Genomic DNA, 22,089 nt, shown 5'->3' with positions numbered 1-22,089 from the left:
CTGCCCGCCCCGGCACTGCCCGCCCCGGCACTGCCCGCCCCGGCACTGCCCGCCCCGGCACTGCCCGCCCCGGCACTGCCCGCCCCGGCACTGCCCGCCCCGGCACTGCCCGCCCCGGCACTGCCCGCCCCGGCACTGCCCGCCCCGGCACCGCCGCCCACACGCCTGGCCTCGCTCCGGCGCTTGCTGCCATCAGGGAGCTTTCCCTGCCCATCCCTCCCCACCACCCTCAGCTCCAGAGTTTCCTCCGCACCCGCTGGGGAGAAGTGGCCCATTTTTAGCACCTTTGATGGAATGTTGGCTGCTCCCAAGAGGCTTTGGTTTTGACGCTTCACATAGTACAAAAACCAACCTAGATTTGGTGCAGCCGTGCCACAGAGGAGCCTTTGGCCTCGGGTGGGTGACGGGCTGGGCTGTGATGTGCTTCACCAGCACAAACCCAGACGCCAGGTGCGTGTGCTCAGCACCTCAGCAGCTTCACTGATTTCAAACTGTCTGAAAGTGACTGCATCTGTTTTGTTTCCTGCTGCTGCAGTTGATGGGTGAGGGAGCTGAGATCTGCTGCGAGAAGACAGATAGTGAGGAACTGTAAGGTGGCATTTTCCTTCTCCCTCACCTCACGTGTGTCACTGAATTAAGAGGAACAGCTTGGACTCAGCTGGTGCCCTGAGTTGCAGAAAAGGAGGCTTGTTCCCTGGCAGGAGGCAGCGCCCTTGTCAAAGTGCTGGCTGTGATTTGCAAACCCAGAGAACCAGAGCAGGGAGTTAACTTGTACCCGGCCTTCCCGGGTGTGAGGCACAGGACAGGGAGACCCGAGGAGCAGCAGAGCTCAGCCTGGGGGGTTTCACGCTGCAGGTGGTGCTCTGTGATGGAGAAGGCAGGATGAGGGGCTCACTGCCCATGCCTGTGACTGGAGTGACACGCTGGGGCTGGCTGTGCTGGGGAGTGGGAGCTGCTCTGAGGCTGTGTGATGTATGTTGATGGCTCCAGAGAAGTGACGCTGAAAAGGCTGCTTGGTATGTTCTCATCTGCACATCCCCTATGCCGTGTCTTGTACCTTTTTCTCCCTCCCATCAGCAGCAGATGCAACTTCCCGAAATGGCCCTGAGTTCAACCAGCCCTTTGGGGCGGCGGGGCCGGGGGAGGAGGAAGGTGCGATTGGTGCGAGCAGGCGGCCCCTGCCGAGCTTAAAGCCTCCAAGTGCAAGTGGGGTGAGCAGATGAGGAAGTGTCCCTGCACATGGTGAGCCGAGCCCTGACCATGCATACCCACCTGCTCCTCCTGCTCGCCCTGCTCGTCCTCTGCATGGTAAGAGAAGCCCCAAGCCATGGGGCCCTGTGAAGGCCGGGGGGTGCAGCCAGCTCCATCCCGGGGCTGTGATGGCAGTTTTGGGGCTGTGGGGTTCAACCTGTGGGAGAATTTCTGCTGAATTTCATCTAGAAACCTGAGCATTTGCCTTTCTCTTTGACTTTTAACCCTGTCTGTCTAGCAGAGGCTTTGCACTGTGGTCTATAACATCTATAGACTTCCAAACATCGCTTTGACTTTGTTTTTACTCACGAGCATCCCTTATACCCGTAACCTCCACGCTCAGCTCCATCTTGCAGCCTCTCCTTGGTGTGCTGGTCCCTGCCCGTTCCTGGCATGGAACACGACTGTGGGGATGAGGGGCACGGAGCTGTGTGGTTTCCCCTCTCCCTGCTGGAGGTTGTTTTCCTTCCTGCTGGGAGGCTGCACGAGGGCTCAGTTCGTGCGGCGCTGGGGACGGTTGCGTGGGAGGGACGGAGGCGCTGGCGGGGACGGGGATGATCAGTGGAGCAGCTGCTGGGATGGGTTTGTTTCTTCTGCAGTGTGTTGGTAACAGGACCAGGTTTATCTTTGCACGTTTTGCTCAAAAACTCAACACAGCTGTGACCTGCTGCAGCTCCATGGGGCGTGTTGACCTCCTGGGAGTCCTCCTGTGTGCCCAGGCAGCCCAGCCCCAGACCCCCGTAGTGCAGGAGCTGCTTGTGTGGGGCAGAGCTGCGCCATGGGGAACATCCTGGCTCCAGAGGGACCCGAGGAGGGGAGCAAACCAGTGTAGAGGCTGGTCTGGGGAGGGAAATGGTGTCCCTTTTCCAACAGCCCAGGGCAGTGCCTGTCACTGCAGCTCCTGTTTACAGGTGTAATGTGCAGCTACTTGCATCAGGAGTCCCCAGGAAGGTCCAAAATCCCAGAGAGCACAGCCAGGGCAGGAGGGACTCACACAAACACCTTCATTTGCAAGGTGCCAATTTTTAGAGATGGAAGGAAACTGCTCATAAATCGCTGTCCCAGCTGTGTCATATTTCACACACCAACTGCAACGTCCCTGCTTGTGACAGACAGCCCATGGGGCCAGACATCCCTGTTCCTCATGTGTTTCCCAGCTCTGTTTCTGCACCCATGTCCTCCATTGCAGGCCCCATGGGCTGCCAGTCTCCAGCTGCTTCCTCGCAGTGGTCTGAGAGGCAGAGCCCCCTTCTCCTTCCCCTCTCCATTTCTAGAAGCCTGTGGCTAGAACAAGGGTAACAATGTGAGGGAAAGCTCACTTTGCTCCCTGCCCTGGGAAAACCCCAAAGCCAACGGTGATTTTTGTGTCTGGCGGGGGAGAGGAGGCCACGTGTGCTCCAGGGGAAGTGACAGGGTGGGCACTGAGGTGCCCCCAGCTCCTTTCTGCTCTCAGGGCAGCCAGCTGAGGGTTTATGGGGGATTTCCACTCTGAGCTGCCCTCTGCTCAGGTTTGGAGCGATGTCTGACTCTCTCATTTCCTTTTCCAGCCCCTTGGCCAGGCTGTGGAGGTCCAGACCAGCTCCTTCACCACTTCAAGCACCCCCTTAAGCAGCCTGAGCCCCCCTTGCAGCAGCCCCCCGCTCCTTTCCCTCGCCCTGGGGCTGGCTGTGGCTTTCTACCTGCGGCTGCGCTGACCTGGAGGGAACCAGCCCTCCTCAAGAAGATCCCCCCAGGCATGGCATCCCCTGCACTGCCCACCTCCTTGGACCCTCGCAGCAATGGAGGATACACCAGCCCCAGCCCATCCTCGCCTCCCTCTGCTCCACTCCCTTCACCCTCCCGCCTCAAAAGAAAGCCGTGGCGCTGCCCCGGCTCCAAAGCAAAGCGCTGGGGCCGGCTCCTGACTCTGAGAAAATAAAGCGCTGGTGTAGAAGCCTCGGGATTCTCTCGGCTGTAGCATGTTTGGTAACGGGGCTGAGGGGTGGGGGGGGGAACCCTGCAACTGGCCATTTACCCGGCTGCTGAGTAGAGTCTTGGGGGGTAGACTGAGGCTTTTCCGCGGCCCCGGGAGCCCCCGCCAGCCCGGCCCCGAGCCGCAGCCTGGCTGGTGCCCACCACACCCCGTTGCCGACACGGCGCCCCCCTCAGACCGTGGCGACCCCCCAGCACCACCCGCGAGCCCGCGCTGCGTCTTAGCCAATCGCACGGCAGCGGCTTGTGATTCCAACCAATCGTACGCTGCCAAGGTGCCTGTTAGTAACCAATCCCCGTCCCGGCGGGGTTATATAAGGGCGGGTGAGGGGAAGGAGGCGGTTCCTGCTGAGGCGCGGTGCTGGGAAGATGGCGGCGGGAGGCGCGGCCGGGCTGAGGGGATTTTACTCTGAGGGGATTTTTCCCCTCAGCAGCAGCTCAACTCATCGAGCTGGGCTGAATCTGTGTTTCAATGTCCCTCTGCACCTTCTAAGCACCTCCCACCGTATAGCATCCTCCCTGCCTGTCTGCTGCGCCCTCATGCCCCATCTAATGGTGGTTTTTTCCACCTTCCCGCTGCCGTTTCTTCACGGGATAAGGTCCTGGTGCTTAGCCCTGGCACCCTCAGAGCCCGCTGGCTCTGGTGTTGCCCTGTACGAGCAGCCCTGCCTATCACTGCAGTGGTTTGGGCCAGCAAGTCAGTGTGCCTCCTGGCATCACTTGTGTGAGCTGGGCATCCCCAGCTCCGCTCTGCTGCCCTGTGGTTACGTGTCCTCAGGCCAAACAGATCTTGGGGCAAATGGGGACACGTTTCAGCATATGGATGGAGATTTGATCATGGCTACTGCTGAAAGGCAGAGCAGTTGTTTGGCAGCTGGCTGGAAGTGCCTGGTGTCAGGACCCTGATGAACCTGACTGCTGAGGAAACTTCCCAGGGAGGCATCACGCTGTGTGTTGCTGCAGAACAGCCCTGTTCTGCTGCGGGGTTGATAGGTGATTGCTGCCCAAATGCAGGGACTCTCCCCAACCTGCTCAGCAAACCGGGCCCTTGCCAGCAGCCATCTCCCCAGCAGCAAGGATGGAAGCGCTTGATGTCTCCGTGTGTGGATTTCTCGCCCCGTGTCCCTTCTGGCTCTGAGTCAGTCCCCAGGCAGCCTGTGTCCTCACCCAGGTGAAGGAGACCTCGGCCTCAGGGACCCTCAAGATGAGTGACCTGAGCTACGATGCAGCGCTCAGCATGGACATTGACCCTGGGATGATGCAACCTGAACACCCTGGAGCAGTGGGCTCACTGCTTTCCCAAGGGCACAGCTCAGCCTGTGCATCCCCTCCCAGAACAGTCCCAGTGCTGCCTGTGGCCCGTGGGCACCAGAGGGCCTGGGGTTCTCACCTCGGGAGCAGGATTGGGCCCTATGCTGGAACAGAGGGCAGCTCCCCAGCATGGGGACTGCTGGGTTATGGCCAGAACAAGGGCAAGGATGAGGGACAAGGACACAACCACACAGGCAGAGCTGGCCCAGACATGGAGGGCTGTATCTTACACACATACATAAATACAGTTCAGAGGGGGAAGCTGGTGGGGAGGGGGCTGTGCTGTTTGCTGGAGGGTCCTGTACCCTTCATGTCCATGGGGTCCTCTGTGAGCCATGTATGGAGCTTCCTGAAACAGAGGTGGGGAGGTTCCCTTTCCTGATGGAGGGGATGGTGGGTGTCCTTCATGCCTGCAGCGGGTGCAGGGACGCTGGTGGGTGTCCTCATCCTGCCTCATGGCACTTCTGGGTGCAAGGACCATCCACCGCCTCCTCATAGCACCTGGATGTCCCAGATCTGTGTGGGTCTCTCATCAGCCATGTCCCAAACGATGGCGTGGTCCCGGTCGTAGGATCGGCCACCTGTGGAGTGAGGGGAGGGTCTCAGCAGGGCACACCACACTCCTGATGGCAGTGAAGGGACGAATGCCACATCTCATAGCCAAACACTTTGTTTTGTGGGCTTCCTGGTGCTGAGGCCTCACCCTTGACATCGAGGATCATGTCCTCGAACATCTGGCTGTGGATCCGTCCCTGAGAATCGATGCTCCAGGTCTGACGTGGCATCCGGGTCTCAGACCACAGCACGGCCTTCGCGCCCTTCCCAGCCGGCCCGATGACCTGCAGGCTCATGGTGGGGGCCACCTGCAAGGAGCAGCGGTGGCCAGGTCAGCCCACTCCTCTCCGTCACCTCTGCCTGGCACAAAGGCTTGGAGCTCAGCAGAGTTTCCCTGTAAATGCAACTAATTCTGAGGTAGGACATGGGATGAGCAGGAAAACCCCTCAGTGAGAGATGAGGGCAATTAGGGTGACCTGCCTCCTCAGGGAAGGCAGAAGTGCCTTCACATCTCCAGAGACTTGAGGAGGAGGGAATTAGCTGATCTTTGGGGACAAGGCTGAGGTCAGACGCTCAGAATCACAGAAGCTCAAGGGCTGGACCCTGAAAGATCCTCCAGTCCAACCCCCTTGCTAGAGCAGGACCACCTAGAGTAGGTCACACAGGAACTCATCCAGCCCTAAAAGGTCACTGAGGGGTTGGGGGTACCCCAGCAGGAGCCCTGCCATGGGCTCCCTGGTCCCCTCAGGCTGTCACACGTGGGCCCTGACCTGGTTTTTGATCAGCCCATCCTCGTAGTACCAGACGGAGCTGCTCTGCTCGCCCAGGCTGGACACTACCACCCGCCCCGCTTTCATGTCCTCCACGTCGTCGGGCACCAAGAGGTAGAGCTCCAGCTCCCGGCTCTTGATGTGGAAGTAGATCCGTCTCTGGGAAGGGAGAGGAAGCCTCTTTTGCACCAACGAGCTCTGCTGCCTGCCCCTCCAGCCCCACAGGCCGTGGGACCAAGGAGGGACCTCACCCTGCCCGTGGCTTCAGGATCGCGCTGCCCTGGGCGGCTGCCAAGGCTCCCCATGGGAGCTCCCGGAGACTCCTCCAGGTCTCCATCCCTCCCTGCCCCTCCCTGGGGCCATGCCCAGGCCCGTGGCCCCAGCCTGGCTCTTGCATCCCGATGCTGGGGAGTTTTGCAAGCGCCTGCCCACGAGGAGCCTTTCACCACCCAGGCAGCCACTCCCAGGGCGGGAGACAGGGCTGTGGGGTGACGGTGCTGGGCTGGTGCAGCGCTGCCAGCAGCGCCCTGCTGCTCTCCAGGCCGTGACCTGCTGTCTCCTCAGCTCACCCGGAGCCACCACCACCTCCTTCTGCCATTGGGACCGTCTCTTTAGCTCACGAGCCGCCCGCCCTGGGGTTTTGGGGTTCACCCTGACAGGTACCAGCACCTCGTCCCATCCCAGCGCTCACCTGGCGGATGGGGTAGAGGGACCCCACGTGCTGCAGCCCGCTGTACGTCAGCCAGTTGGTGATTTCGGTGCAGTCCAGAAGCCATTGGCGTCCTCGGAAGTCACCGTGTTCACACAGCACCCAGCTGCAGGGGATGGGATGGGATGGGATGGGATGGGATGGGATGGGATGGGATGGGATGGGGTGGGATGGGATGGGATGGGATGGGATGGGATGGGATGGGGTGGGATGGGATGAGCAGAATGGGGTCACCCCCAGCCAGACAAGTGGCACCCACATTCAGGGGAGAGCAGGGCTCAGAGCTCACTTACATCCCGCCCTTGACTCGCACCGACAGCACGTGGTTGTTGAAACCCTCTGCCTGGAGACTCCGCACCTCGTTGTTCAGCTCAATCTCCTTCCCCTCGAAACACTCCAGCCCGTGCAGGAAGATGGAGGGTTCTGAGAAAAACTGTGGGATGGGGAAGAGGTGAGGTGTGAGGGGGAGCAGGAGGAAACCCTTAGGGGTTTCTGCCCTCATGTCAGTGGGAAGGAAGGGAAGTACTGGTGCTCACCACTGGGACCTTCTTCAAGGAGCGGATGGCGGTGGAGGAGAGGCAGCCCATGGCGCTGAGCGTGGGGTACTCGCCCTCGGACAGCACGTGCTGCTCCCCAGCGAAGGCCTGTCCGTCGAACAGGATCCAGCTGGTGGGGAGCAGTGTGCCCTCATGGTGGGTATCCATCCCTCCTGCAGCCTCCCCAGCACCCCAGCCCTGCCCACCCTCCACGGGGATCCGCCGTGGGCACCCGTGGGGCTGCTGGCCAGGGTTGTGTCCCCATCCCCAGCCAGAGGCAGTGAGGCCTTGGGACACCCTACCTGCCGCCCCGGACTCTGCAGGAGCGGGGGATGAAGGCGGTGGGCAGAGCATCCTGGTCCTCCTCAAAGGCAACATGATCCCCCAAGAAGTCAGGCTCTGAGAAGAGCAGGATCTGGGGGAGGAGTGGAGGGGCTTGGTGAGGGGGACAGGCCATTGCCACCACCCCGATGGGGCCACATCCCCTGCGGGGGCACGTCCCGCTCCTCATCCTGACCTTGGAGACGAAATGGAGAGTGTGTTCCCCGACCTGTAAGCAGACAGAGTGGGGCTGGTTGGTCTCTTGCCCTGGACAGGCTCCCACCAGCCCCACAGGCAGTGGGGAGGGGCCGGCGGTGCCTCACCTGCAGGATGGGCTGTGCCGAGGCGATGCGGCAGTCTGCAGCTCCCCAGTCCTCGCAGCTGCGATACACCCCCTTCTCCAGGATGTACTGCTCGCCCGAGAAGTTGGTGCCCTCATAGGCCACCCACCTGCCAGGAAAACATGAGTGCTGGCTCAGCCCCCCTCGCCTGTCCCCGTCCCCCCCTGCCCGCCCCCACTCACACGCCGCTCAGCACGTGGATGGACTGCGTGACGCTGCCGTAGCCGGCCAGCTGCGTGTCGGGCAGCGCCTCGCTCAGCTCCACGCTCGGGCCCTCCTCAAAGTCCATGGCCTCGAAGAGAACCAGCGCCGGGTCGGAGAAGTCCTGTGGGGAGAAGGATCCCCCCGTCCTGAGCCCCTGGGTCTGCTGGGGGAAGGGGCTGCGGGCCAGGCGCCCTCCACACACACACAGCTGGAGTCCTGCCCACCTCAGGGACCCCGGGGGGAGTGGGAGCAGCCCTGGGCACCTGGGCTCTCCCTGCCCACCCTGGGTCCATCCCTGAGCGCTGCCAGCAGCTCTCACCGTCCGTATCAGCCGTAAGGACACCAGCTCCTGGCTGTAGCCGCCCCACTGCCTCCAGTCTTGGTACTGCCCCTCCTCCAGCAGGTACTGGTGGCCACGGAAGCCTTCCTTCTCGTAGCCAACCCAGCTGCAGCAAAGCAGACACGGGCACTCAGGTCTCTGGAGGGCTTCCATGTGCCAGGACACAGGGATGCCAACCATGCCTCTCTTCCCCCAAGCTCCACACAGCCCCGGGCAGCTCCTCCGAGCCCATTCCTGGGGGTGTCCATCACCTTCCCAGCCAGCTCCAGCAGGAAGCCAGCCCTGACCACCCCATGTCCCTCACCAGCCGCCCAGGACGTGCAGGGAGCCCACGGTGGGCAGCGCCGGCCCAGGCAGGTGCTTCAGGTCGTAGATGTCTCGGCTGATGGTGAAGCTGCGGCCCTGGAAACCTGCAGCCTCGTAGATCAGCACCTGTGGAGACAGCAGGGTGAGTGCAGTCCCACGGCTGCCCCAGCCCCGTGGCTCCTCAGGCCTCTGCTCACCTGTGGCTCGCCGGGTCTCTCCACGACGGGACAGCCCTGGGAGGAGAAGGAGCCCCAGTGAGGCTGCGGTGGCAGATGGGACAGTGTGGGGACATCCACTTCCCTCCCTTTAAAACCTGAGCTGCTCTTTGGGTCATTTTCATTCAAGAACCTGCTCTTTGGGACCGTGTTTCATTGCTTTCCTTCCCCACTAACCCACAGAAGCGCTTCCCGAGCCACATGGCACATTTGCACCCTGAGCTCTCACCAGTGTGAACTGGGAGATGCTGTTGCCCAGGGCTGGGAACAGCCCTGGCACTGCAGCAACCGGCACTCACCAGCCTGATGGGATGCATGGAGCAGATGGATGGGTCCTTCGCTCCCCACGCCTTTAAATTGGGGTACCCACCCGGCTCCAAAACATAGGGATCATCATCGAAGAAAGGCTTGGAGTAAACCAGCCAGCTGGGGAAGAGGAGGAAAGCATCAGGCCTTGTTCCAGCCCATCCTGGAGCTCACCCGGCCCCCACCCGGCCCCATGGTCTCACTCACAGCCCGGAGTGGACAATGATGGAGGCGGCAGTGAGGGCCTGGCCCCGCGTGCGCGTGTCCTCGGCCGAGTCGCTGAACTGCAGCCGAGCGCCTTCGCCGTTCTCCTCCTCGAAGAGGCTGATCTGGGGGGTGCGGTAATCCTGGCACGGGCACAGCAGCGTTACGGGCGCCCGGCGTGGGGGCAGCAGGGGGCTCAAGGGGCCCCACACTCACCTGCACCACCCTCTTGAAGGAGCCGATGCGGAAGGGCCGGGTGCCACGCGGCTGCCCGCTCTGCCCGTACGCTGTCCAGGGGTTGTCGATCTCCACGTCCCCCTCGGCCAGCACACACTTGCGCCCATGAAACCGCGGCTTCTCGTACATCACCCACCTGGCAGCGGGGTGGGAGCAGAGAGGGGAGGATCCGGCTTTTACCCACAGCCCGTCAGGAGCCCCAGGGCAGGGTGTGGGTGAGGAGACTGGATTGCAGCGACAGTCAGTCCCAAAGCCCAGGCACCCATCCATCCATCCATCCATCCATCCATCCATCCCTGACGCAGCCAAGTCCTCCCCTGCCCTCGGCCTGCTGCTGCCCCTTACCCGCCGCGGATGACACGGATGGAGATGGTGTGTGAGAGCTCCCAGGACGTGGCATCGGGGACATCGCCCCAGATCTCCTGTTTCTGACCCGCGAAGCCGCCCTCGGAGAAGAGGATGATCTGGGAGGGGGTGACACAGCGGGGAGGTGCTGCTGTAACGCACTGCACCACACCATGCCCCGGCCCCACCACGCTCCCTGTACCTTGCCAGGTCTCCTGTTGATCTTCTTGAGGCCCTCCTTGTCCTCCTGCTGTGAACAGGGGTGTGAGGAGCATGAGGGGACAGCAGCCGCAGCCATGTCCCCGCAGCCTGAGGAAGCCACAGCCCCGGCAGCAGCTTCGCGTCTGGCGTTGGCCGATCCCTCCCACTGCCCCAAGCAGCCACACCTCGAGCATTCCTGCGCTGCTGGGGACCAGCCTTCCTGGGACCCTCCTCTCACCCGCCCTGGGACCCTCCCAGCATCCACAGTGGCATCCTCCCATCGCTTGACCTGGTTGCCATCTGTCACCCGCCCTGGTACGCTCCTGTCACCCAGACTGGTGCCCTCCCATCACCTGTGTCAGTTCCCTCCATCACACCAGGGCCTTTCACCCCATGGGATACACAAGCCAGGGAAGCCCTCACCACCCCCCTGCACACACGGGAGGGCAGAGCATGTCCCCGGGCGCCGTGTTGCGGGATTCACTCACCAGGTCATCAGTGGGGCACAGGGCCACGGTGCTCTCTGGCTCCTCAGTGGCAGGAGAGATGGAGCCAGGACTTGGGGCTTCCAGCATGGCCATTTCGGGGCTGGGGTGGCTATCAGGGCCCAGCCTGTTGTGGTCCCCGGGCGAGCCGGTGCCTGGGGGCAGCTCGAGCAGGGTGGCGCTGGGGCAGATGAAGCGGCTGTAGAGCACACTGTTGTCCAGGCGCGAGTAGGGCTTGGGCTCGTCGGCCGCGGCCGCCCGGTGCTCCAAGAAGTGGGAGAGCAGTGCCATGCCCTTGAGGACGTTGCCCCGGAAGAGGAGGCTGCGCTCAGCCGAGCCCCCGGCCAGTGCTTTGGCCTCGTCCTCTGCTCCCTCCTGCCTCGGCGAGTCCCCCTGCGCCCAGCCACCGCCGGCCACACCGTCCCCGAGCACCCCACGGAGAGTCCCGGCCGGTGCCTGCTCCTCGGGGCTCAGGTAGGGGTTCTCGATCACCTCCTCCTCCTCCTCGGGGCTCTCATCTTGCCGCCGCGCCGGGCCCCGCGCCAGCAGCTCACGCAGGGCCTGTGGCAGGGAGAGGGGGCCGCGGGCGGCCACGTGGTCCTCGTGGATCGGGGGCAGGACGGCGCAGCGGCCCAGCGCCGACGGCCGCGCCTGGCGCGGGGCCTTGGGCGCCTTCCGCATCTCCGAGGGCTCCATGTTGCGTAGCGTGTCCACAAAGATCTCCATGTCCACCAGCAGTTCGGGGTCCTCCTCAGTCACGTCTGGGGAGCCCTTGGCTGGGGGTTCAGGGGCTGGGGGCTCAGGGCAGGGCTCTGGGCTGCTCTCAGGCTCTTGGGCTGTGCCCCGGGGATCCCCCATCGTCTTGCTCTCCTCCAACTCAAGCTCAGCCTTTGGAGATGATGGCGCTTTGGATGGAGGTTCTGGACCATCACTCGCCTCTGAGGAGGGGTTTTCGGGGGTGCTGCCAGCTGAAGGGGGGCTATCTGTCCTCGGTGGTGTGGCTGGAACACTGTCATCCCCACGGGCTGTGCTTCCCTCTCCCGCAGCAGCCGGCTCAGCCCGGCCACCAGTGTCTGCCGTGGGACCCTGCAGGGAGCTGGTTATACTGGTTTGTGGGTCCCCGGGCCGGTCTCTATCTCTCAGGGTTGCGTTCCCCAGCACAGCTTCAGCTTGCAGCGAGTGTTTCTCCCCAGGGGATCCCTCAGCCGGGAGCTCGGCAGCCTCCATGGTGCCCACTGAGCCCTCACTGCCATTCTGCCCACAGCTCTCCTGCTCTGCTGAGCCCTCACTGCCATTCTGCCCACAGCTCTCCTGCTCTGCTGAGCCCTCACTGCCACTCTTCCTGCAGCTCTCCTGCTGCACTGAGCCCTCGCCACCATTCTGCCCACAGCTCTCCTGCTGCACTGAGCCCTCACTGCCACTCTTCCTGCAGCTCTCCTGCTCTGCTGAGCCCTCACTGCCACTCTTCCTGCAGCTCTCCTGCTGCACTGAGCCCTCGCCACCATTCTGCCCACAGCTCTCCTGCTGCACTGAGCCCTCACTGCCACTCTTCCTGCAGCTCTCCTGCTCTGCTGAGCCCTCACTGCCACTCTTCCCGCAGCTCTCCTGCTGCACTGAGCCCTCGCCACCATTCTGCCCACAGCTCTCCCGCTCTGCTGAGCCCTCACTGCCACTCTTCCTGCAGCTCTCCTGCTGCACTGAGCCCTCGCCACCATTCTGCCCACAGCTCTCCCGCTCTGCTGAGCCCTCACTGCCACTCTTCCTGCAGCTCTCCTGCTGCACTGAGCCCTCGCCACCATTCTGCCCGCAGCTCTCCCGCTCTGCTGAGGCCATTGCAGCGTCAGCAGCATCATGTGTCGCACGTGGAGCTTCTCTCCCCTCCAGCAGCCCCAGCTCGGGGCCGGCTGTGTCCCTGCCCGTCCGCAGCACGGTGACGTGCCTGGCCCTGGGCTCGGCCGCGCACGGGGCGCCGGGAGCTTCGCTGGGGCGTTCGGTGGTGCGGGTGGGCAGCAGGGTGCCGTGCACGTAGCTCTCCCTGTGCACAGGCGCCTCACAGGAGGTACCCGGCGGCAGGGGGATGCCGTCACCACCGGCCCCCGCCTTCCCCCTCTCGTCCTGTCGCCGAGGCCTCTGCGCAGGGGAGTACACCTGGGAGAAGATGGGCCCGTGCGTGGTGAAGTCCCTGAGCAGGTTGATGGAGGCTGAGCGCTCCCGGTGTGTCGGGGCAGCGGGGCCGGACGCCGTCTTCTCCACGATCTCCCTCTCCCAGGCCTGCAGCAGGAGGGAGACGCGCGAGGGACTCCCCTCCCGGCCCCGGGCGCTGCCTCCGCTCTCCAGCCGCCGCGACACCAGCGAGACCTTCTGGAAGCGGGACCGGCCCTCGGGCCCCGCGGCACCCGCTGCCGCCTGCTTCAGGCTCAGCTCTGCGCTGGAGATGAAGCCCCTGGCCTTGCTGTGCCCGAATGGTGGATCCATGCTGGGGGGGCTGGGCAGGGGGCTTGCTGCAGCCTGTGACACCCCGTGCTGCCTGGCTCAGCCTTGCAGCTGCTGCGCTGGGGCTGACGGAACTGCGGGGAGAGAAAGAGACTCTGGGAGAGCTGAGCAGAACCCACCCTGCAAGGACCAGCCCTGGACCCTCCAACCCCCCAGATCTCCTTCTGACCCTGCAGGATGTTTTGAGGGGGGTCCCATAAGCACAGGAGGTGGCTTTGGGGCTCTCTGCAACTCTCATGGTGCTCACGTCATCCATCGTGGCACGTGCAGGATGTGGGGGGCACAATGGGCTCCCCCCAACGCTGCTGCATCCAGCAGGGCCGGTGGGGAGCTCTGTCCCGCTGCTGAGGTGGGCTGTGGCAGGGACCCAGCGCAGGCAGTGTGCAGGATGCAGCCAGGCCATGCCATGCCCCGAGCCGGGCCGTGCCCCGAGCTGCAGGATGAGTCAGGCGGGCAGCAGGGCTGCGCCGAGTCAGCAAATGCAGCAAACAAACAAGCCCAAAACACAACAGGGAAGCTGCTCCACGGCAGGTGGGGGAAAGGGCCTGGCCCAGCCCAGGGCCGAGGGCACAGGAGGAGCTGGGGACCTGAGCAGCCTCGACCCTTCCCGATTGCTGCTCAGCATGGGTGGGATGGCTTCATCCACCTCTGCAGCCCCTTTGGCAGGAGAAAAGGGGCTGCACTGATCACCTGCCTTGCAGCCTGATGGAGCAGGTCCCAGCACTCAGCCCCTGCATGCTCAGTGCTGCAGGGTGGGCATCTGTGGGGCTGGGGCAGGGATGGGGACAGGGCAGCCCCAGCTGGGGGGTGCCTGCAGAGGCATCGCTGAGTGATGGCTGTGTCCTTGACCCAGAAGGGTTTTATTGCCGGGGTTGGGAAGCAGCTGACGCAGCAGGTGCCGGGGAGGGAGCCAGAAGCATCTCAGCATCTCCCAATTAGGAGCTGCTTGGTGTCACCACCAGGCTACGGGGCCAGCAGCAGGGACACAGCTTTGGGGTCAGCCTGAGGACGCACTGAGCTTGGGGTCTCCTGTCTGTGGGTGTGGGGCAATGACACACCGCCCTGCACAGCCACTGGGGATGGTTTGCCTCAGGAGAGGGCCTCATCCTGCACCTCCTGGGGCCAAACTCCTTCCTAGGGCTGTGGGTTGGGCTTTACCAGCCCCTGTGTGGGGTCGGGGAGGCCGAGGGCTGATGGGAAAGCATCTGGGCAGAGGCAGCCGCCTGCCCCTTCCACACACCCGCTGCGTCTCGCTCGCCCCGGCCCGGCCCGGCAGGTCTTTCCAGTACAGATAGGAAGAGTTTGTGTCATTTTCCAGGAGGTGATGAGACCTCGTCTGGGACAGTCGGTGCCGCTCGGGGCTGGGACCAGCCTGGGTGCGGCCACACATCTGCATGGGCACTGTCACATCTGCATGGGCAAGGCCACAGCTGGATCCCTGGGTCACAGCTGGATCCCAGAGTCACAGCACCTGCCAGCAGAAGAGGGAAGGGTGCCCTCAGCACTGCAGAGGAGAAGCTGCTCAAATACACTGGGGACAAGAAGGGTGTCGAGGCAGGAGCCAGGGGCAGGGTCAGGCTGGAGGGAGCCCCAGCACCCCAAGCAGCGGCTGTGGGGTGGCACACGGTGCCAGGGCCAGCGTTTGGCGTGGGGTCACGGCCCCTCTGGCTCTGTGCTGCCGCCGTCCCGCCGGCGCTGGGCCGGGGCCGCCTGGCAGCCGCCGCGTCCCACGATTGCTTCAGCGCCGGTTTCCCAAGCGCTGGCTGGCACAGCCCGGCCCCGCCGTGCCCGTGGCCCCGGGGTAGCCCCGGGATGGGGACGGCAGCTCCGGCAGCACCAGGGCTCTGGGGGGAAGGTGGCAGCTGCTGACTCAGCATCGCGGCTGCCTCTCACCCCCAGCTGGATTTCCAAACATCTCCAGGTCTGCCTTTCCCATCCCATCCCTGCAGCTGGATCCAGCATCCAGTGCCACCCTGGGCTGCCCACCCCATCCCAGAGAGAGCTCTGCTCTGCCCCAGCACCACAGTTTTTGGTTAAATATTTCCTATTGCAACCATAGGTCAAGACCATGAGGACGTGAGGACGTGAGGATGAGACCCTGCAGCCTCCCAGCCGCCTCTGCCGGCCATCCCTGCTCTCCAGGACATGCCACGCTGCATCCCGGTGCTGCTGCCACACTTGGGCACTGGCACAGCTAATGAATCCCCCCCTGGCCAAGCCAAGCCAACCTGCTCAGCTCGTTTGCTGTCTCCTGTCACCCCAAAGGGTCTCCCAGCAGCCTGGTAAAAGGCACGAGGTGCCGTTTGATATTCAGAAGAGATGGAGGGGCCGAGAGCAGCGGCTGCGGCCGCCTTTGAGCTGGTGACCACGGATTAAGCTGAGCCTCTGGCCACGTTGGGCTGAGCCCCATTGCCGCAGGGTGAGAGCAGGCCTGAACTGCCGCCTGCAGGAAGATCAGGAATTGGGTTTGGGTGGCTGCTGAGCAGGTCGGGGTTCATTAGGAGGGCAGGGGAACCGCCGGCCCCCCTCCCTGCCGCTGCCTGCCCCACGCTGAGCTGTGCCACAGGTAGCCTGTGCCCCGCGGGGAGGGGGGGATGTGGAAGCCCTGGTGTCCCCCCAGCCCGGGTCACGAGGCCAGCAGGGGTGAAGGAGCTCCAGCTTGCTCCTGCAGCTCTGGGGACACACTTCAGGGCCGGTAGCGGGGTTACAACCCCACAGCAGCCCCTCCAATGTAGGTACTGAAGGTGAGAGGGGCAAAGCTGGGCTCAGCCCCCACCTCCCAGCCCCGTCCTCCCTCCCTGGACCCATCCCAGCACCAGCCAAGCCAGCCAGCACCGGGCAGCCCCCGCGGGTGGCAGCCGGGATGGGAGCAGCGGTGTCCCGCAGCTCCCCGCGCCGCGCAGCCCCCTCCCGGCCGGTCCCCACGCGAGCCGTGTGCCCACCGCCCGCGTACCTGCCGGCCCAGGCTCCCTGCGTGCCGGCCGGGTGCTGAGCAGAGTGCCGAGCCGAGCCGAGCCGAGCCGAGCCGTGCCGTGCCGAGGGTGCTGCTCCCTGCACGCCACGGCTGGGCGGACCGGCAGAGTCACCCGCCAGCACCCAGCCCTCAGCACCCAGCCCTCAGCACCCAGCCCTGGCGCAGCGCAGGTTTGGCATTCCTCAAGTGCTGACAGCCGGGGAGCCGGTCGGGCTGGTTCCTCGGCACCCAACTCCTCCGTTTCCTCCGACTCAGCAGCCCCGGGAGGGAACCCGGACGGCCTGGGTGGCTCTGGCCCCCCACCCCGGACCCCTGCCCGGCCACTCCTGCCCCGACACCCGACTCACTGGGGGTGATGGTGGCCTCGGAGGGGATCTCAGTGACCCGCTGTGTCAGCGCGTCCCCAGGCAGCCGGGACACCAGGGTCACGACGCTGCGGCGAGGGGCTGGAGATCCCCAGGGCTGTGGTGGCACCCGGATTAACCCGGTGGGGGTCCCACACGGAGCCCCCGGCACAGCAGCGTGTTCCTGGGAGGTCCCTCGGGTGTCGGAGAGCTGGAGCTCTCGAGGGGCTTCACGTTGGCTTGGGGATGGAGAGGGGTCAGAGTAGCCCTGGGCCACCGCGAGAACGCTGCCCCCGAGGCCAGGACCCGGCAGCCGCCCCGCTCCGCGCCCCGCCCGCTCCTCCCCGGCCCCGCGGCGGCCCCGCTCCGTGCCAGCCTCGCCCCGGGGCCGCCACTCCCGGCTGCGGGCCCAGCCTGGGCCGCCGCCAGCCCAGCGCCGGCAGCCGCGGTTGGGCTCCCGCCGGGGTGCCCGGGGCCGCCCGGCTCGGGGGTGGCAGCGCCCGGGGCGCGGAGCCCCGTTGTGACCCTCCCCCGGAGCAGCCGCTGCGGACGCTGCGTCCCGGCCCCGTGTCCCGACCCCGCCTGGGGCACAGGCGCTGAAGCTGCCCCCGTCCCGTCCCGTGCCGGTCCCCGACCCCCGGAGCTGGCGCCGGAGGAAGCGGCTCCGTCCCGTGTCCTGTGCCCGTCCGAGGAGCAGCCGCGGGGCCGTCCTGGGGACCCCGGGGACCCTCCCCCCGTCCTGGGGAGCAGATGCGGGCTGGGGCCGGGTCCTGCGAGGGCTGCAGGGGCAGAAGTATTTATTGAACAGAACGATAGGAGGGGTCTCACTCTCTGCTCCAGCCTCGGCAGGGGGAGAGGGCAGATGGAGCCCCCGGGATGGCTGCAGCCCGGCACTGTGTGCTGCCAAACCAGCCAAGCAGCTGGCCGTGGCTGTGAGGGAAGGGGGAGCTCCCTGACACGTCCCCCAGCACTGCCAGGAGCTGCCTGGGGAGGGTTTAGTCAGTGCTGGGGAGGGTCCTCCCCAGGGCAAATGAGTTCCCCAGGGACTGGGGGAACTGGAGGGACACTGAGGTGAGCCCAAGCCTTGAGTCACTGTGTGCAAAGGGAGGGATGAGGTATGGGGCAGGCTGTGGGGACAGGGATGGGCACAGCCACAGCGCCTGGGGGGAATGTGGGGCTGGAGGGAGCCCAGGCAATGGTTAGCAGCCCACCGCAGCAGGGAAGGAGGCAGGAAGGTGGGTGCCAGGTGCTGGGGTGTGGTGAGACAGCGAGTCCTTGGGGACTGCAGTGAGATGTCACTGCTTCCTCCCTGCCCACACTTCAAAAAGACAGGGAATCACCACCCCCCTGGCTGCACCCTGAGCTCACAGCACTCACTCTCCCCCCAGAATGTCACAGCTTTGCTGCCCACCCAGCAGTGTGGAAGGAGCTGAGGGCAGAGTGATGTTGGCTGCAGCTGCTGACACTTGGTGGTGATGGGCTGTGCATGTTCTTTGGGACTTTGGGGGTCTCTCCAGCACCCCAAGAGGAGCAAAGGCCCCTTTGCCAGACCACAGGTGAGAGCAGGAAGATGTAGGGCAGGGTGGTGCTTTGGGAGGTGCAATTCAGCTGTGGGGGGAGAAGCTCTGCCTCCTCTCCCCAGTCTCTTTCCCTGGCTCCACATGTTGTCCCCCCTGACCCATCTTATCCCAGAGCAATTCTCTCTCCCGCTGTTGGGGTTTGCTGTTGGGGGAGCAAGTTTTGAACTGGGTTGGGGGGGATTTAGGGGAGGCCTGTGAGCCCTGTGCTGCTGGAGGCTGTTTTCCTAGAGGAATATCTTTCTCAGCTATTGATTTCCCTCTATCAGAGAGCAGGAAAATGTATGGGGCTGAAATCCTGATCAATCCCCACTCTGCAGCTGATCGATCAGCTGCTGCCCAAGGGCTTTTATTGAAGGGAGCTGAGGGTGTGAAGAGGAGCTGCCAAACTTGAGCACATCTCCATTGCTGCAGGCCAGGACCGTCTCTACCTGCCTTTACCCCCTCCTGCTCTATCCCAGAGCAGTGCAGCCACAGGGAAGCTGTGGGGAACCCACACCAAGCAGCACCTCACTGGTCAACCCACGTATGCTCTCCTCCTTCATCCAGTGCTGATGTCCTGGGGACCCTCATTTCTGGGGCCATGATCTGTCCCCATTGTGGAGACCCCAGAGCCCCAAACCCAGAGATGCTGGGCCACCCACTGATACCCTGGAGCTGGAAAGCAGCCCCAGGGGAGAATTTCTGGGGTGTTAGGAAGGAGGAACCTGGTTAAGGCATCCTTGGGAACACACCTGTGTCTCCAGTAGGTTGATGCACCCCCAGCCCCGTGTCCCCTGCACTGGGAGGTACCAGAGCATCCCTCAGTCCCAGTTGGGCTCATTAGAGGTGTGGGGTGAGTGAGGGGCGCGGGGGGCCAGTGAGGGGGAGGAGCAGCACCACGGCCTCTGTTATTGATTGCTTCATAGCCAAAGGTCAGCAGCGAGTGTGCAGGGATGGGGAGGAGGGAGGTGAGTGGCTCTGGGATGTGAGGGGCTCTCTGACAGCACCAGGACTGTGCTGTGGGGGGCCAGTGCCAGCCTTGGGGAGCGCAGGGCTGCGAGGCAATGTGGAGAGCCCAGCGTGGGTTCCCGCTGCATGGGCACCCACTGGCCATGGATCCCTGTCGTGCCTCAGTTTCTCCACTGGCAGAGTGGGTGATGAGGATGTGGGTGCTCAGTGGTACCCAGGGCTGTGCAGATGGGGAAGGAGGTGCTGGGGGCTGCAGGAAGGGTCTGTGTCCATGGGAGGGAGGGGAAGGAGGGTTCAGCAGGGGTCAGAGGAAGGTTGTGCCTGTGGAGTGGGCAGGGAGAGGGCCCAGTTTTCCCTGGTATGGGCTCAGAGGCTGCTTTTGAGCTGGTCTGTGCCCTCCCAGTGGGCAGAGGTGACTGTGCTAGAGGATGGCACTGGAGCCACAGCACTGATAACACGATGCGGGACCATGGGCAGTACCATCGGCGCTGGGCTCTGGCAAGAGCACTGCCCGCCCTCGCCCCGGCCATGCCGTGAGGGGGAAGATTTACAGGCTGTCAGAGCTGGGGCCAGAGGTCAGCAGGGGTCAGAAAGTCCATTTCAGGGAGGTCACTGTCCACTTCTTTCAATGTAATGAAGCCATTATTTGTGAAAGCGGCCGCTTTGCCGGCTATTCCCTTGAAGCCGAGCAGGGCACAGCGACCGGCTCTGAAAGAACAGGAAGGAGTCCCCTTCCCTTTCCCATTTGCCATTCAACAGGCCCCAAAAACAAATAAACCACACACAGAAATATGACGTGGGGCCGTCGCTGCTGCGGGGCTGTGTCATCAGGGCTGGGGGAGATGGGATTGGGATGTGCAGAGCCGCTGCCTGGAAGTGCCCTGCTCAGGGATGCGTCTGCGTCACTTGGATGGAAAGTCACAGAGATTGGGGGATGCTGAGAAAGTTGCTGCTGAGTTTGAACAGAGCTACAGGACAGTGTCTATGTGGGCTGCTCATGTCCATCAGGAAGTGACTGGAGGGGGGAAAAAGTGGTGCCTAGTGATGGATTGTTTTCTGAAGGATTTGTTTTGGAGAGAGAAAGAGCTTGTTCCTCGTCACATCCTCCCCCTGGACCTCTGCCCACCTCACACCCCACTCACAGTGTCCTGTCTGCCCCAGGTCACCGTCCTCAGGCCATCTAACTGTCTCCTTCAGGGACAGAGCAGTTTCTCAAGGCTGTTCTGCAAACCTTGGTCCTGGCCATGGCCAGTGCCAGGGGTTTAGTCAGGTGCTCCTTGTCCCTCACAAGTGGGCTGAGGTCACTCCTGGGACTTTTGCAGAAGCACAGGAGCAAAAGACACAGACAGACAGCTCTGTCCATCCCAAATCCTGGACAAAAGCAGGGAAGCAGGAAAGGAGATGAGAAGGTAGGAGGAATGAACCAGGAGGGGACCATGGGGAGGGGGCTCCCACAAGTCTTGGGTGTTTGGGGTTTTTTCTCCTTCTTTCCTCTCACCCCAGTTATCCCGCAAACAAGAGAATGACAACTAATGCAACCCACAGACCTGGCCCTGGAGAGGGTGCCAGATGCACCCTGGTTCTCACAACCACTGAGATGGTCCCACACCAGATCCCCACTTGGGATTGCCAGGGGTACCAGCAAGGAGAGGGGGAGTGTAAACATGAGCAAGTGTGAATGCACACTGTGTGTTCCCTCTTGCCAAGACTGTCACCAGCCCAGCGTTCCCTCTGCCAGCCTCATGCCCTGGGCATGGAGCTCTGCAGGCTGCTGGAGCCTGGTGACAGGTGGGAGTGTGGATCCAGCTTTGTGCTGTCACAGACAGGGGGCTGCTGGTTGCCTTTGGACACTTAACTCAAGACCAATGTAAAGAATAAGAGACCAGTTGAGTTTCCCTCCCTGCCTGGTCTATGTCTGTTAAGCCATAGGTGATGGGGTGATGCCTGATGAGCTGGTGTGGGTGAGCCACAGGCACCTCTGCTCACCCTGTCCCTCACTGCGGTAGCTGGCAGAGCCTTGACGGGCAGCTCTAGCCCTGGCCGCCTCCCTCGAAGTGGCACTTGCCTTCTGCCCTCGGAGACAAAAGCCATCTTCCTCCTCTTCCTCCTCCATTGTCACCCCAGACACGCAGGTGGGAGCGCGCCGGGGCTGCTCGGCTCTACGGGGAAGGGGCAACGCGGACCCGGCGCGGCTGGGTAGCCTCGGTAGCGGGAGAGGTGTGCGGGTCAGGAGGAGGAGGAGGAGGAGGAAGGGCGGGAGGAAGCGTCAGTGTCCCAGCACCCTGGACAGGGCCGCGGCCGTTCAGCACCATGGCCAGCGCCGGCAGCGCGGCGTGACGGGCCCGCGCGCGGGTTCGCCCCACGCGGGACTGTGCCGCAGCCCCGGCCCCGCTCGGGAGGGACCCCCGGCCGCCACCGCCGTCACCCCCATCCTGCTCAGCCCCGCCCCGCACCAACCCCCCGCTCCGCTCAACGATACCACGCGGGGCGAATCCCGCGTGGGGCGGCCGCGGCCGGCGCAAACGCCGCCCCCTGCCCCCCGCGGCCGGCGATGGGGGCACGGCCGGCGCTGCCCCGCTGTGGGGAGGGGGTCGCGTCCCCTCGCACACCCCCAGCGCCCGCGAGGGGCGGCGGGCGGCGCTGTGTCCCCACGGAGCGCGGCATTGTCCGGCCGCCGGAAATGCGGCCGCTGGTCACTCGCCCTTTGTCCCCGCCCGGGCCGGGGGCGATGGGTCCCCGCCTCTCCCCGGCCCTCCCGCCGGCCCCGCGGCGCTGGCGGGACGGGGACAAGCGCGGCGGGACGGTTGCGTGGCCCGGGGGGGAGCAGGTTGCACGGCCCACTCGCGGCACACGGGACGGGGCTGAGGGCGTGGGAAGACCCCGGGGTCCCGGTTCCCCTCTGTGTCCCAGGGCTCGCAGGTGGCCCCGCTCGTTGGGGCGGCCTCGAGGCGGCGGCCGGGGGGGGATGCGCGAAGAAACGAGGTGAAAACTCCCCCCTCGCCCAGTCCTCGGGGGTCCCACCTCCTCACACACCCCACGCCCCCCTCCCTGGGGGTCACGTCGTCCCCTGACAGGTGGCCTCGCCCCTAAGAGGGGGGGAGTCACACACAACCTCCCCCCCCACAAATCCCTCCCGGAATGT

The 22,089-nt window shown here is 64.1% G+C and overlaps 1 protein-coding gene and 1 long non-coding RNA gene across 2 annotated transcripts; one reads left to right on the top strand and one right to left on the bottom strand.

Moving 5' to 3' along the window:
• The first annotated feature begins 1,075 nt into the window (after positions 1 to 1,075).
• On the top strand, positions 1,076 to 3,189 carry LOC133627736 (uncharacterized). Its single transcript, XR_009820363.1, has 2 exons — positions 1,076 to 1,308; positions 2,799 to 3,189. It is a non-coding gene; the product is annotated as an uncharacterized LOC133627736 (long non-coding RNA).
• A 1,836-nt stretch (positions 3,190 to 5,025) lies between these two features.
• On the bottom strand, positions 5,026 to 13,083 carry CRYBG2 (crystallin beta-gamma domain containing 2). Its single transcript, XM_062014646.1, has 20 exons — positions 12,391 to 13,083; positions 10,612 to 11,874; positions 10,125 to 10,169; positions 9,923 to 10,041; positions 9,557 to 9,713; positions 9,344 to 9,483; positions 9,130 to 9,256; positions 8,813 to 8,848; positions 8,614 to 8,741; positions 8,289 to 8,415; positions 7,948 to 8,090; positions 7,748 to 7,874; positions 7,621 to 7,653; positions 7,406 to 7,518; positions 7,104 to 7,233; positions 6,861 to 7,000; positions 6,550 to 6,673; positions 5,859 to 6,017; positions 5,237 to 5,396; positions 5,026 to 5,114 (listed from the first exon to the last, which is right to left on the bottom strand). The coding sequence occupies exons 1-20, from the start codon at positions 13,081 to 13,083 to the stop codon at positions 5,026 to 5,028; spliced, it is 4,053 nt and encodes a 1,350-aa protein (XP_061870630.1).
• Positions 13,084 to 22,089: the final 9,006 nt, after the last annotated feature.

Source organism: Colius striatus, chromosome 24 (assembly GCF_028858725.1).
Source record: "Colius striatus isolate bColStr4 chromosome 24, bColStr4.1.hap1, whole genome shotgun sequence".
Taxonomy (NCBI): Eukaryota; Metazoa; Chordata; class Aves; order Coliiformes; family Coliidae; genus Colius; species Colius striatus.
This window is presented reverse-complemented; position numbering and strand designations above follow the sequence as displayed.

What these genes read in the sequence shown, in the direction of transcription:
- CRYBG2 (XM_062014646.1), bottom strand. Translation starts at nt 13,083, where the DNA reads ATGGATCCACCATTCGGGCACAGCAAGGCCAGGGGCTTCATCTCCAGC. An exon ending in TGTGCCCCACTGATGACCTG is followed by an intron (nt 10,170 to 10,611) that starts GTGAGTGAATCC and finishes TGTTCACAGCAG; the next exon opens with GAGGACAAGGAGGGCCTCAA. An exon ending in ATCATTGTCCACTCCGGGCT is followed by an intron (nt 9,257 to 9,343) that starts GTGAGTGAGACC and finishes CCTCTTCCCCAG; the next exon opens with CTGGCTGGTTTACTCCAAGC.